Raw genomic sequence first — 14,924 nt, 5'->3', positions numbered from 1 at the left:
TCTAATTTTAAAGGCAAAGTGTGTAACAGTGTCCGAAGAGGAAGTGATCACAAATAGGTGGCTTTATGTCCAGCACAAGGGAACTGAGGACCTTCGTCATCAGCACACTCAGAGTATTTGATGTGTTTCAGAACAATGTGGCCGCTGATTGGAGCAAACTGCCAGTCACAGGGACACAGCTGAGGACTTACACGTGTTTCTAAGAAATTAGAAACACGGACACATCCCGTACTCGTGACCTCTACAGAGTGTTGTGTTTGAATATCTTTACTCAGTTTTTGCCACTTCGTCCTTCTCATGTTTCAGACTGTTGGAGACCCGTGTGTCATGACATGCCAAAGAAAGTCAGCAAGCCTGCTCATGTTGTTGTGTTGGAAACAAATTCTGCAGGGATAATAAACAGATCACGTCTGATTTTGACAGCGTATCAGATCGATGGACTGCAAACATCATGTAACACCTGTTACAGTATCATGTAAAATCCTCGGCTGGTTCTTACGGTGATTCACTGACAACGGGAAGTGATAACACCGTGTGATCAGTACAGAACAGATCAGCCGTTGAAGTTTGATTGAAGACGTTTTTGTCCTGCATGTCAGAAATGTTAGGCTGACTGAATCTACTATTTAAACTTAGAGGATGTAAAAGCATTTTAACCATTTTAACCATTTGCCTGTTTGTACGCCCGTGTTGACGCCTGTTTGTACGCCCGTGTGTACGCCTGTTTGTACGCCCGTGTGTACGCCTGTTTGTACGCCCGTGTTGACGCCTGTTTGTACGCCCGTGTTGACGCCTGTTTGTACGCCCGTGTGTACGACTGTGTGTACGCCCGTGTGTACGACTGTTTGTACGCCTGTTTGTACGCCCGTGTGTACGCCTGTTTGTACGCCCGTGTGTACTACTGTTTGTACGCCCGTGTGTACGCCCGTGTGTACGCCTGTTTGTACGCCCGTGTGTATGACTGTTTGTACGCCCGTGTGTACGCCCGTGTGTACGCCTGTTTGTACGCCCGTGTTGACGCCTGTTTGTACGCCCGTGTGTACGACTGTGTGTACGCCCGTGTGTACGCCCGTGTGTACGACTGTTTGTACGCCCGTGTGTACGCCTGTTTGTACGCCCGTGTGTACGCCTGTTTGTACGCCCGTGTTGACGCCTGTTTGTACGCCCGTGTTGACGCCTGTTTGTACGCCCGTGTTGACGCCTGTTTGTACGCCCGTGTGTACGACTGTGTGTACGCCCGTGTGTACGACTGTTTGTACGCCTGTTTGTACGCCCGTGTTGACGCCTGTTTGTACGCCCGTGTGTACGACTGTTTGTACGCCCGTGTGTACGACTGTTTGTACGCCCGTGTGTACGCCCGTGTGTACGCCTGTTTGTACGCCCGTGTGTACGCCTGTTTGTACACCCGTGTGTATGCCCGTGTGTATGCCCGTGTGTACGCCTGTTTGTACGCCCGTGTGTACGCCTGTTTGTACGCCCGTGTGTATGCCGTGAGTACAAATGTGTGTACGCCCGTGTGTACGACTGTGTGTACGACTGTGTGTACGCCCGTGTGTACGCCCGTTTGTACGCCCGTGTGTATGCCGTGAGTACGACTGTGTGTACGCCCGTGTGTACGACTGTGTGTACGCCCGTGTGTACGCCCGTTTGTACGCCCGTGTGTACGCCCGTTTGTACGCCCGTGTGTACGCCCGTTTGTACGCCCGTGAGTACGCCCATGTGTACGCCCGTGAGTACGACTGTGTGTACGCCCGTGTGTACGACTTTGTGTACGACTTTGTGTACGCCCGTGTGTACGCCCGTGTGTACGACTGTGTGTACGACTGTGTGTACGCCCATGTGTATGCCCGTGAGTACGACTGTGTGTACGCCCGTGTGTACGACTTTGTGTACGACTGTGTGTACGACTGTGTGTACGCCCATGTGTATGCCCGTGTGTACGACTTTGTGTACACCCGTGTGTACGCCCGTGTGTACGACTGTGTGTACGCCCATGTGTACGCCCGTGTGTACGCCCGTGTGTACGCCCGTGTGTACGACTGTGTGTACGCCCGTGTGTACGACTGTCTGTACGCCCATGTGTACGCCCGTTTGCACGCCCGTGTGTAAGCCCGTGTGTACGCCCGTGTGTACGCCCGTGTGTACGCCCGTGTGTACGACTGTGTGTACGCCCGTGTGTACGACTGTCTGTACGCCCATGTGTACGCCCGTTTGCACGCCCGTGTGTAAGCCCGTGTGTACGACTGTGTGTACGCCCGTGTGTACGCCCGTGTGTACGACTGTGTGTATGCCCATGTGTACGCCCGTTTGTACGACTGTGTGTACGCCCATGTGTACGCCCATGTGTACGACTGTGTGTGCGCCCGTGTGTACGACTGTCTGTACGCCCATGTGTACGCCCGTTTGCACGCCCGTGTGTAAGCCCGTGTGTACGACTGTGTGTACGCCCGTGTGTACGCCCGTGTGTACGACTGTGTGTATGCCCATGTGTACGCCCGTTTGTACGACTGTGTGTACGCCCATGTGTACGCCCATGTGTACGCCCGTGTGTACGACTGTGTGTACGCCCGTGTGTACGCCCGTGTGTACGACTGTGTGTACGCCCGTGTGTACGCCCGTTTGTACGCCCGTGTGTACGCCCGTGTGTACGCCCGTGTGTACGCCCGTGTGTACGACTGTGTGTACGCCCATGTGTACGCCCGTTTGTACGCCCGTGTGTACGACTGTGTGTACTCCTGTTTGTATGCCCGTGAGTACGCCCATGTGTATGCCCGTGAGTACGCCCATGTGTATGCCCGTGTGTACGACTGTGTGTACGCCCGTGTGTACGCCCGTGTGTACGACTGTGTGTACGCCCATGTGTACGCCCGTTTGTACGCCCGTGTGTACTCCTGTTTGTATGCCCGTGAGTACGCCCATGTGTATGCCCGTGTGTACGACTGTGTGTACGACTGTGTGTACGCCCGCGTGTACGCCTGTTTGTACGCCTGTTTGTCTCTGGTCTGTTTGTCCACCAGAGCACAGAGAGTGCTGAGGGGCGTTTGTCCTTTATCTTTGTGTGTTGGAGCTCTGCAAACTGCAAACACGTGTATTTGTGCCGCTCTGTCCTTACTGTAAGCATCACAGAGCGTGTCTGTGTGCATGTGTGGCAGTGGACCGTGGCTCTCAGCATGAACTAATAAGTTTATTTTTTAATGCTTTGGCATTACACATTCGATTAGCCAGTCTGGTCCAGTGGTCTCACAGATATGAGTCAGGATGTCTGTGTGAGGTCTTCCTGTAACAACAGCACAGGTCAGTCGCTGCTGCTTCAGTCTGTCAGATAATCTTTACATTTAATGACCTTCAAGTATGTTTGACGCTAAACAGAAGACATATCAATATTTCTTATTACAAGTCAAATGGCAAACATTGCCCCAGAATAGATACAAGTTGTAATAATAATTCGAGTGTTGTTGTGAATGTAGCATGGATATGTGAAGCTGTGAAGCTTGGTTCACATGTAGGTGAGTAAGATGAAGCAGCTGAGAGCTTTTGTGTGACATGTACAGACTCAGCAGTAGCTCTGAGCAGGTGCAGCTGAGCCAGCATTACTACACTGTGTTTGTCCTGCATGAGTCTGAGTGTGTGAGAGCTCCTCTCTAAATAAAGCTGCAAACAGGTAATCTGACATATTCACAACCTTAGCTGAGTTGTTCACGTGCTGTTTCTTTCTTTAATAACTACACATCAGCAGTAGCATCCAACCAGCTACAGATGCAGTGGTAATATTAGCCCTTCTCATTGTTAAAGACTGCAGAGCTGTTTGGTCTGTTAGCTGAGCACTCCCATTGCTGAACTCCCAATGAGAGCTTATCTCTGCTGCCAGGCTAAAAATAGCTTCTGGTACGAGAAAATAAATAAATGCACGAGCCACAAAAGAGCTCAAAGGGAGGTGTGGCTGACTGTGGTCGTTGGATCAGCTGTTACACAAGAGTAAATTAAAAATCAATTAAAAATTTCCGACTTTTTAGAAGAACTTTTAGATGAAGGTTTAAAAAGTTTTTGCATCCGGTGACTCACATCTTTAAAGACCAAAACAAACACCCTGAACATCTAAAAGTCTCCGTGCTCTGCTAGTACTCATTAATCATGACCCCATCTCAGTGTGAAACAAAGTCTCAAACGCAGTTTTTAATCACAGATATCTGTTAGCATAAAGGTTTCTGAGTTTTCTCCACTCCAGGCTTGGAGATCTTCTGTAGGAGACCGTTGTAGTCACAGTATGGACATGTGTTCATACTGACCTCCAGTCTGTCTGTGAATCAAAGCCTAATCTCTGGCTTTTGATGCATCATTTATATGTTTATCAAAGAGATGATATTTCAGATATTTTCAGTTCTAGTTTGTGCTCGTTGTCGTCCTGCTCAGCATAGTGATTTTTTCACATCTTGTTTCATTACAATCTGCTCAAAAACCCAAAGGGACACTTTGAAAACCAGTCTAATGGGGAAAATCCTGCTGGTATCTGTTATGAAATGAACTGGAACATGTGTTGGGAACAGTGGGATGCCACATCATTGATGGAAGTGAAAATGATCAAACTACACAGCAGAGTTAAATTAAGGACAGAGCGCTGCCTTATGTTGCAACTTTACGTGGCCCCTCATGTGCATGTAATGCACAAGGTCCTGAGTTCAGTTCCTCCATCAGGTCTTTCTGTGCAGGTTTCCAACCTTATAAACAGGACATTTGCATAATAACTGAAACCAGCCCTTCAGTGGGGAACCCTGCAGTCAGCTGAGACTGAAGAAGTCACCTGGATGAGTGACGAAACGTTTCTCCCACAAAACGCTACGTCCAGATGAACAGAATCAACTCTTGGAGATTTCCTTACCTGGATGATTGAGGACGCATCAAGAAGCAGATGGATAGATTGAAAGTCAGTGTTTGTATGACCACCTTCCTTCACCACAGCTTAAATTCTCTTCGCCAAGCTTTTCTCTGATTTCTTGCCGGCCTGCTCTCCAGGCTTCTTGAGCCTCCTCCTGTTTCACAGCTGTAAACACTTAGTTTAGTAAATTATTAGAAATGTTCATTTCTGTCTGTAGCTGACTGCAGGGACATTACTGGCATGTTAGCTAAGCTCCGTGGTGGAAAGGACAGTTAAAGTCATCTTTTTGTTCTGTTATAATGTGAAGAGTTTCAGGTGTAATGATATCTCCAGCAAACCTGTGATTGTGCTGCTTAACAAAGAGCTGAACTGTGGCCACTACACCAAGACTATATTTAGACGCAGCATTCAAACACATGATGTCCTCTGGATGTTGTCTCATTAACTGCCAGCAAAATATGCAAAGCCAATGAAGTCATTCCACAATAAAGTCCACTAAAAACGTTCTGAAGGAGGGTCTAATTTGTGTCACTGTTGTAGTTCAGCTATCACCAGAGAGCCGTTTACAGACGAGGTTCTTTCTTTGTGTCCCTGTAGAGGGACAAGCTCAGTGCTCATTATTTATGGCTTACAGTGTGGAAATAGCTGCGTCCATCACTGCCATTTGGCCCTCATTACAAACAAGCTCAGGTCATTCTCTGCTCTAGAAGTGAGCCGAGATTTAAAAAAGAAAAAGTTCCCCTGGATAAATAGGAGAGCAGACCCTTAGGTGAATTTTCAAGATCTGTGTCCTCCATCATCCTGACAGGCGTAGGAAGGTGATAGAAAATCAAACCCGTTCTCCACTGGAGCTGGGATCTGTCCTCCTGCCAGAGCAGGTTGTGTCAGGCTGCATGTACAGGAAGAGAAAGCTGTGACGGAGCATGTAAACTGCAACTGCAGGAAGAAATGAACGAGCTGAAGAGGTGTAGAGCACAGTGTCTGCCTCTTAATAGGATTTAATGACGTGAATTTTTGAGCGCTGAGCTGTTTTTGGATTGAAGCATCTAACATGAGCTTGTATGTGCTGTGTTCATGAAATCATTTACAAAAGTAATTCAGTGATTTAAAATCCACCTGCTTCACGCAGAGCTCTGTGACAGTGTTCACACAAGGTTTGGCAAGAGACTCAATCAACTTTCATCCATAACACTGTCAGTGTAACACCTGAAATAAAGGGGGAAGTAAAGCTAGTGTGAAAAATACACAACATGTCGAAAAGCAACCGCGTAATTTTGGGTGACAATAACAGCAGTTTAGATGATTTTACAGTGAGCCTTGCTGTGAATGAGCAGCGGTGCCCACAGACGGTTTAACGTCAGACAGTATTTTCACAGACCGGAGTTTAAGGTGTGGCGGATAAATACAACAAAATAAATGATACGACAAAAACGGGTATTTTGTAGATATAACAATAAACACAAATTCAGTGTGTAATTGTGTAACTTTATTAGCAGCGTCCTCCTGAAGTGCACCAACAACATTGAGAGTAACGTCCTCCTCTCTGCCCCTCAATGCTCTCTGGTCGCTATGGTAACACATTTCTTTCAAAATAAGACGCACAACTACAACACGGGAAAGACCCAGGGAACCGAGTTAACGATAAAAACCCTGAAAACCATCAATTTCACACCCGAGCCTCAACTCACAGACCGGTACCGGGCCGTGGCCCGGGGGTTGGGGACCGCGGCCTTATCTTCCACAGTGGCCGAAGGCTCAGCAGTTTATGTGGCGATCCTTCTCCTCAGCCACTCTTCATAGCGGCCTTTGAGGCCTTACCAAAGATATCATCTCTCCGGCCAGCTCCGGGTCTGTCTCTGTCTCTGTTAGTAGGAAAAGGTGTTTGCATTGATATTAGTAATTAAAATATTGTAGTTGGTGAGGATTTCACAAATCAGTGCAGCATTGGAAAGAAAATAATGTTAGTGAGAAAGTAAACTGAGGTCATTCCCAGTCAGCAACCACTGGGTGGCTGCTGGAGATGTGAAAGCACTAAAGTTCCACTCACTAGTGACGTGTCAGTGATCCCATAGCAGCCACAAGTCACTATGTTCCCAGACCAGTGGATGAGTGGTTGCAGGAGGTTGCCAGGTGACATATACCAGAAACATGTTTGCATGTGCTCTGGTCAGGAGCGTGTTGACACGGTCAGCTGTAGTTAGCAGGTCAGTGGTGAGCCACAAGGTTTGCTTAGAAGGCAAACGTTCTCTGTTTCAGTTTGAATGGTGCTTGGTTAGTTAGCAAGTCTCTGCAGACTCCAAGCAGCCACAGCAGTCCTTCATCACCAGGGCAGTCCCAGCGTTTCTGTTTCAGCACCTCTTTGTCCCCCCAGCAGAACCTTTAGTGACCCTTGTTCCTAGCGACTGGTGGTTAGCAGACTGAGCTTCGGCCTGTGTGACTGAGGCCTTAGCCCGTTTCAGATTACGACTATACAGGTGCTACGTTTTGAGTCAAATGGACCCAGATTTCCCAGCTGGCATGTTTGTAACACACAACTAGAAAATGTGCTCCCTGTTTAAAATGCATGTGGATACTTGAACCTGAAATAAATGGCTTAAAATAACTGAAATACTCTGTCAGTGTCGCCACCACGATGAATCCAACCACTGGCAGTAAAATCTGTTTGGCACACAAACATAGATTTCTTTGAGCCACATCAGGCAGAGTGGAGAGACGTGTCGGCCTCGGGTCCCCACCGGGCCCGGCTCACTGCCACAGCCCAGACTATTTTTATCCATCCAGAGGAACATCGGCATCCTTTCTCCAGCCTGCTTCCATAATTCCTCTCTGTGTGCAAACACACGCTGACAACAAATGCAGCGGCCGGCGCTTTATAACCGCCTGCTGTTTCACACCAACAGCTCCACGTTTCTGTGCACACGTTTCTTTCACTGCGTCAATGATGAAAGTAAAAGTAAGAGAAGAACTGACAGGAGCATCTGGCCTAATGCCAGTCGAAAAGGGAATTGGATTAGTGCATCTCCTCTCACAGCTGTGTGTGTGTGTGTGTGCGTGTGTGTGTGTGTGTGTGTGTGTGCGTGTGTGTGTGTGTGCGTGTGTGTGCGTGTGTGTGTGCGTGTGTGTGCGTGTGTGTGTGCGTGTGTGTGTGCGTGTGTGTGCGTGTGTGTGTGCGTGTGTGTGTGCGTGTGTGCGTGTGCGTGTGTGTGTGCGTGTGTGTGCGTGCGTGTGTGCGTGTGCGTGTGTGTGTGCGTGCGTGTGTGTGCGTGTGTGCGTGTGCGTGTGTGTGTGTGTGTGTGTGTGCGTGCGTGTGTGTGCGCGTGTGTGCGTGTGTGTGCGTGTGTGTGTGTGTGTGTGTGTGCGTGTGTGTGCGTGTGTGTGTGTGCGTGTGCGTGCGTGTGTGTGCGTGTGTGTGTGTGTGTGTGTGTGTGTGTGTGTGCGCGTGTGCGTGTGTGTGCGTGTGCGCGTGTGTGTGTGTGTGCGTGTGTGTGTGCATGTGTGTGTAGCTGTGTTTCATGCTTGCATTCACATGCCACAGACATCAGCCCTCCACTGATATTAATGATGCTCCACAAAGGTTTGATCCAGTCTTTGTTGCTGACAGCGGTCTGAGTCTTGTGTGGACAGCAGCTGATGATTATAACCTAACCAGAGTGACTGAAACACACAAACGGCTTCTTCTTTAGCACCTGTCGGTAAAAAGATTCTCTTCTTTTCTTCCTCTTTTATTTTTGTACATGCAGCGCCGGCCCTAAAGGAGACAACATCTACGAGTGGAGGTCCACCATCCTGGGCCCTCCGGGCTCCGTGTATGAGGGGGGAGTGTTCTTCCTGGACATCGCCTTCACACCAGACTACCCCTTCAAACCACCCAAGGTGAATGACGCCCTGCAGCTACGCTCCTCCCCTACAGCTGTGAACAATGGCAGCGTTGTCCTAGCTGCCTGTCACTGTTGTCCAACAACAACGAGTCATTGAAGGCTCGTTAACCTTCAGCATGTTGACAAAACAACATGTGACTGCAGCCCAGGACAGAGGATGCTCGTACTGAGCGCACAAAGCTGCTTTCCTTTAGTCTCTAATCCTAAATGAAAGAAGTGTCAGTGTCTGTAAATGCAAAGCTGTTAGTAGTAGACAGACTGAATTCTTTAGGATTACTACAAGTACTCGCTGACAGCTTCTTTTATTTATTGTATTAACAGTCAGTTTTCATTACAAACTACGTTCATCGGTGGGATTTCACATGTTCTGTTCTTGGTTTCTCAGATCATCTCCTCTTTAGATCTTCATTTAGCTCTTTAACAGTTTTACTAAGCCAGTACTGTCAGTTAATAATAACTGAACCCAAACTGATGTACGGTGTACAATTTCCCCACAGTGCCAATGAAATCAGATAAGAGAGGGGAACAAAACAGCAGATTAACCACACCACTGACACAGCAGACACAGTCAGACAGGCTGTGATACAAACGCACAAACTGGCACTTACAACGGTCACAGAGGAAACATCAAGAACAACGTTGTAAACTTCAGAGTTCGTGCTGTGCAGCTTTCAGGAAAACTGCAACATACCAGGAGTCACATATCCGAGTGTGCAGGTGTGGTTAGCGTGTTCACCGATGCCAGAAGTATTCAGTCAGCAGCAGCTTGGTGCTGCTAATCAAACACACTGGATTAGATCATTAGTGAGTGTGACCACCTCTTTGGCAGTTTGTCGTCTGCAGCATGTAGGAGTGTGTTAATGCCACAGGAGTGGGCGTCCCAGGAAACTTACCCTCAAACCATGCAGCGCTCAGACGTAACTGGCTGTTTCGAAAGGATTGTTAGGGCAAAGCTTCTCTTCTATTTATAAAGAAAGAAAGAAAAGAGTTGCCTTGTGGACCACAAGACCACAGCTGAGATGCTCCAACTCACAGTGCCACAAAGCAGACGTGGCATATTAGCCTCACTGTCAAACATGGTGGGGAACGTGGTGGCGATGTGGGGTTGTTTGGGTGTTGGGCACTCTGAAGTCACTGTATGAAGTCAGACGTCTAAATACAAAGGCTTGACCTAAAATGCGTCACACAGCAGCAGGACAATGGTGCCAAGAAACCCTACAGCAGAATCAAGGTTTCACAACAGGACCTAAAGAGAGCTGTGCATAAACCAACAGCTGTGAGCTGAAGCAAACTGAAACCATGCTGGAAAGAATAGACGGACCATGGTGCAGGAAGTCTAGTCCTTATTGTTCCTGCACAGGTTTGTCTGTAGCAGAGCTCCAAGTGTAGCTCCCTCTGTCATGAGCCAACAGGGCTGCTGTTGAAATCTTCCTCTCCTCTATTTGACCCTCTGCCTAACACTGTGCTCACACCATCAGTGCTCAAAGTGATTTTTCTCTCACAACAAAAGCTGAACTGGTTCCAAGTTTGGGTTTTTTTCCCAGTGAACAGACGCAGCATCCACTGGGATGTTCTCAACGAGCACTGACCAACAGTTCAGTGACACGTTGGTGAAAGTGTAGCTGGTCATGGGTGCGCCGTGTCACAGTGGCTTAAGCATCAGGGACATAGTGTTGTTTTTGTAACCAAGCACCCACACTAGGGCTGCCACAAACGATTATTTTGATAGTCGACTAATCAGAGCATCATCCATTGGACGTACAGGTACAGCTTATTGCACCAGCAGCATCTGACATTCAGTGGGTAACAGACGTCTCCGAAAACGTCGGAGCGCTTTTGAAAGTATGTGGTGTCCTGATAAACTGAGCCGATATTTGAGGTTTGCACAGCTACATTCCTGCCTGAAAATATGTTAAACGTTTATTTTGTGACCCAGAAAGAATAATAAGAATAATATTAAAACTTACTAGCTGCCGCCATTGTTGGAAACTGAGCTGGGCGCTATGAATTCTGGGACACAGCTTCTTCTTCTTCGGGGTTTAACGGCAGCTGGCATCCTTGTACATGCAGTGCTGCCATCTCCTGTTTCAGTCCGTTATTACACTCTTAAATCCTGCTACTGATTCCTGCGTCTTTCAGGATCTTACAAAGCTTCAAACGATGCGTCGACTATTAAATTAGTCGTCGACGATTTTGATAGTCGACGTAATCGTGACTAGTCGACTAATCGTGGCAGCCCTAATCCACACGTTTGAAATCTGATCTCTAATCTCAAACCCACTTCTCACTCTGGTTCTGTGTCCTTCCTCACACCATCAGGAGTGGATCTAACGTTTGAAGCAGCCACACAGCTGTGAAATGATATTCTCTGCAGGTCGGGTTCCCTTAAACTCTGCAGCAGGGCTCGGTCTTTATCACCAACTTTTGTGGTGGAAACCCGGCTTTACGGTCTGTGCAGCCTCTGAGACGGCCACAAGATGTGCTGCTTTCCCCCACCGTGTGTGTCCTTCTGCTGTAAAACTGCTGTAGGACGTTGTGCGTTCATGCAGGCTGAGGAGGAGACTGAGCCCTCAGAAACAGGCAAAACCCTGGAACAGAGATCTAAACTTTTTGCAGCATTTGCATGTTCAAATCAAACTGCCAGTTTGTATCAAAGCAATGAGGTGCTTCTGATCGCCTTGTCCTGTCCTGCATGCCCTGGCATTCAGCTGCATTCGGCCACCCTCCAGTAGAGTCTAGGAATACTCACTAAGTAATATCTAACTGCTATTTATGTGCTTAAACGATAAGGCAGGAAACTATCTGTGCCATGTTTAATGCTTTACAGCGGGTCGTTTAGTGTCTGTGCACATGTGCCACTGACAGGAGCGGTCCAAAACTGTGTGTTAGCAAATATGCATATATGATGTTTTGCACTGAGGGTGTTCTTGACCAAATGTTGTGATTCAACTAAATATTCACAGCATGTTTTTAGCAAACCTTTGCTAAAGGTGTACTCACATGTATCAAACTCACATGTATCAAACTCACATGTATCAAACTCACATGTATCAAACTCACATGTATCAAACTCACATGTATCAAACTCACATGTATCACACTCACAGGAACGCTCAGAGTCATATTTTTAGTGGAATTTCACAAATCTGTGAAAAATGTGTTGAGCTTGTTTGTTTTATTTTCTTTCATCTGCTTTGTGTTACGAGGCCATTACAGACAACCATAAGTAACAAAGTCTGTTTACTTTGTTACAAGTTCTGAATTCTTGCTCTTTAATTTCCTTGTTGTTGGGTCTATATCTCTGACTTGTTCCAGTATGTAAAACTCTGCATCCTCAACACTGAGCCGCTTGCAGCCCTGTGCTCATGCAGACAGAACAGGGAGGAAGCGTCAGTGACTTTAATCAGCTGCTTAAATCTGATATTTTCAGCTGCTCTTCTTGGCTTACTGTCGTTTACAATAAAGTAGGCTGCTGCATTTGCAGTATCAGTATCTTAGTCATGAGGAGCAGCACTGGAGAAAGTATCTGTAGTGTTGCACAGCGCAGGTGAGCTGTGTGTGCACTGTGCAAGGACGGCACGGCGTCACATGGTAGAAATGATTGGTGGCGTTCCCACCGTTGTGATACATGGATAGACTTTATGTAAACTATCTCTCATATTTCTGTATGTCTCGTATGATTATGTGAAATAGAAAGTCACGAGTGTGACTGCAGTGGTGAAGTTAAGAGCAGCCTGGGAATCATTCAGACCATCCCGAACCTCGCCTACCAGGAGTGTAATCAGATGTTGATGCTCCATCTGTCCAGTGTGTATCACTTTTTGTTTTTGTGGTTTTGAAATTTACAGCAGCTCAAAGTTATTGGGAATCATGTGACCAGGCCTCGATATATGATCTCCTGTTCAGTGTCAGCTGTGTGGGTCCTCACACAGAGCCCATCCTAACTCTTGGCCTCCTGCCGCCTTGTTTTTCCATCGTGGTCGTGATCTTTGCCATCCAACGTACAGCGAGCCATGTGACAGCTGCTCACTGCCCTGGATCACTCACTAATGTTAGGTTGAGCTGACACTGATACTTTAGAGGCTGAGCATTGCAGGGATGCTGCATCAGTATTTGTACGTTGGTCCGAGCTCAGAACTGGTTGAGTGACGGCTGAGGTGAGATTCCCCCAGCACTGTGCCCTGCAGTAACTCGTGGCTTTGAACTAAACTTCTCTATACACTTAATCTTCCTCTGCGTGATATAAATCTCATTTTCTGGGATTTCATTTCCAGTCTGCATGCATAATATCGCTGGGCAAGATACGAACCCCAAGCTGCTCTCTGACCACATCCATCAGAATGTAGCTCACACAGAAAAATGTGCGAGCATGAATGAGTGAAGGAGACATAAACAAGGGAAGCAAGAAGGCATCAAGGCAGGTTAAGGGCTGACCTCGGCTGACTGGCAGGTTCCTCGGGCCTGTTGGCTAAATGGTAAATGGACTGGTTCTTATATAGTGCTTATCTACTCTACCTGAGCACTCAAAGCATTTTATACAACTCGGCGCATACGAGAACTTTTTCCTATACATGCGATCGATCCTTGGAGAGCAGCTCAGGGTTAGTGTCCAAGGATATTATGCGTGCAGACTGGAGGAGCCAGGGATCAAACACCACCTGAGCTACAGCCCCAGGTCTTTTTTTTACCTCACTTCCATTTGTTACATGCACAACAAGAGGGACTCGTACACGGGCTAATGTACATTCAAACAGAAAAAACACATACACTGCAGCTCCCTCTCCTCCCTTACCCAGCTTTCAGGCTCGGAGGAAGATGAGAGCCACCAAGGACTGCATCAGCGTGCAGCCACAGGAGGCTTCAGTGTGTACAGGGCTGCTTTGAGTGCGCACAGTGGAGCGTTTCAAAGAGACGACAGACCTAGAGGAATATTCGTGATGGGATTTATAAACAAATGCACCGATTTGCTAAATCTGTCAGGCTGCGTTCCAGAAATAAACCTCGGCTAACGGGAGGTCGGCTTCTTGCTGAGGATTTGTGACGCTGCATTCAGAGCTGGTGACACTGAAGAACAAGCTAAAAACAGTTGTCCAATGAATGCACCAAGGACATGAGGCATTTATGGCAAAGACTTCAGGCACTGAACAGTGGACATGTTTGAGGTTGCAAACAACTATCACTGCCTCCAGCCTGCCAGCTATTGGCTGTGACTGCAGACAGCATGAGGAGGTTTCTGCAACATGGGTCCAGATCTCATCCCAGGCTGCGTGCCAACACACTGTGAAGAACAGCTGACAGATATCTTCATGGACCCTCAGCCAAAGCAGAGTGCCAGCTGCTGTATCATGAAATGCTTTGAGAGGCTTCACATCAGCTCACGCTTCCCAACCAAGCTGGGCCCGCTGCCGTACAGAACAAACCATTCAGCCGAGGTTTCCACCCTGTGTCTCTGACTCACGTAGAGAAACCAGAAGGCTTCAGCCAGAGTGCTGCTCATTGACTTCAGCGTCCAGCGTGACATGTTCCCTGCTGGGCTGCCTGACACGTGCACTCGGGACAAATAACGTTGCTAGAACACACCGCGCCCCTTCTGCTCACATTACTGACATGTGACATCACCAGTCACGTCACGCACAGGTGTTGGTCTTACAGCCGACCACAACGAGTGCGCTTACAGGAAAGGAGCAGCTGACACTATAACCGACGGACTATACCTGCAGCTCTCTGACAGAAAGGATTCACGGCACAAGTTCTCGGGAGTTCAGACAGACGAGCTAACCCACCTCTCCGTCACCTGGCTGATGGAGGTGGACCTCCCGTCCCAGCTATGAGCAGATTTTACAGAAGTGCCGCTGAAAATAATCTCAGCTACCGCATCTCTTCCTGGTTTGGAAACAGCACCGCAGATGACAAGAGTCAGCCCTCACATAGCTCGCTCACACTCAAATGCCTGACAGCACTCACACTGCTTAGCCAGAGCATGTGTAATGATAACATTTCAAGTTTTTTAACACTCATGCTGTGCAAGATAACACAATGTATATTTATAGTGTATCAGTGAAGTCCTCTCAGATGTTTCCAGTGTGGCGCTGCAGCACTGCTGACGTGAAACAGTGACAGATAAATCAATCTGTTGATCTTCATAATAGGAGGAGGGTTTGTCTCTCTGAACG

General features: G+C 47.8%; 1 protein-coding gene across 1 annotated transcript in view; it reads left to right on the top strand.

The window, feature by feature from the left end:
• Positions 1–14,924, top strand: part of LOC146644440 (ubiquitin-conjugating enzyme E2 E2-like) — a 67,683-nt gene that overhangs the window by 45,715 nt on the left and 7,044 nt on the right. The window contains exon 4 of the mRNA XM_085395143.1: positions 8,614–8,746. Coding sequence (XP_085251269.1) covers positions 8,614–8,746 — 133 coding nt within the window. The remainder of the gene's footprint in view (positions 1–8,613; positions 8,747–14,924) is intronic.

The sequence above is a fragment of the Rhamphochromis longiceps genome, linkage group LG22 (assembly GCF_057381845.1).
Source record: "Rhamphochromis longiceps isolate RC_006_pf linkage group LG22, R_longiceps_female_GT1.1, whole genome shotgun sequence".
Lineage (NCBI taxonomy): Eukaryota > Metazoa > Chordata > Actinopteri > Cichliformes > Cichlidae > Rhamphochromis > Rhamphochromis longiceps.
Note: the sequence above shows the minus strand (reverse complement) of the source record. Positions and strands in the feature narration are given on the sequence as shown.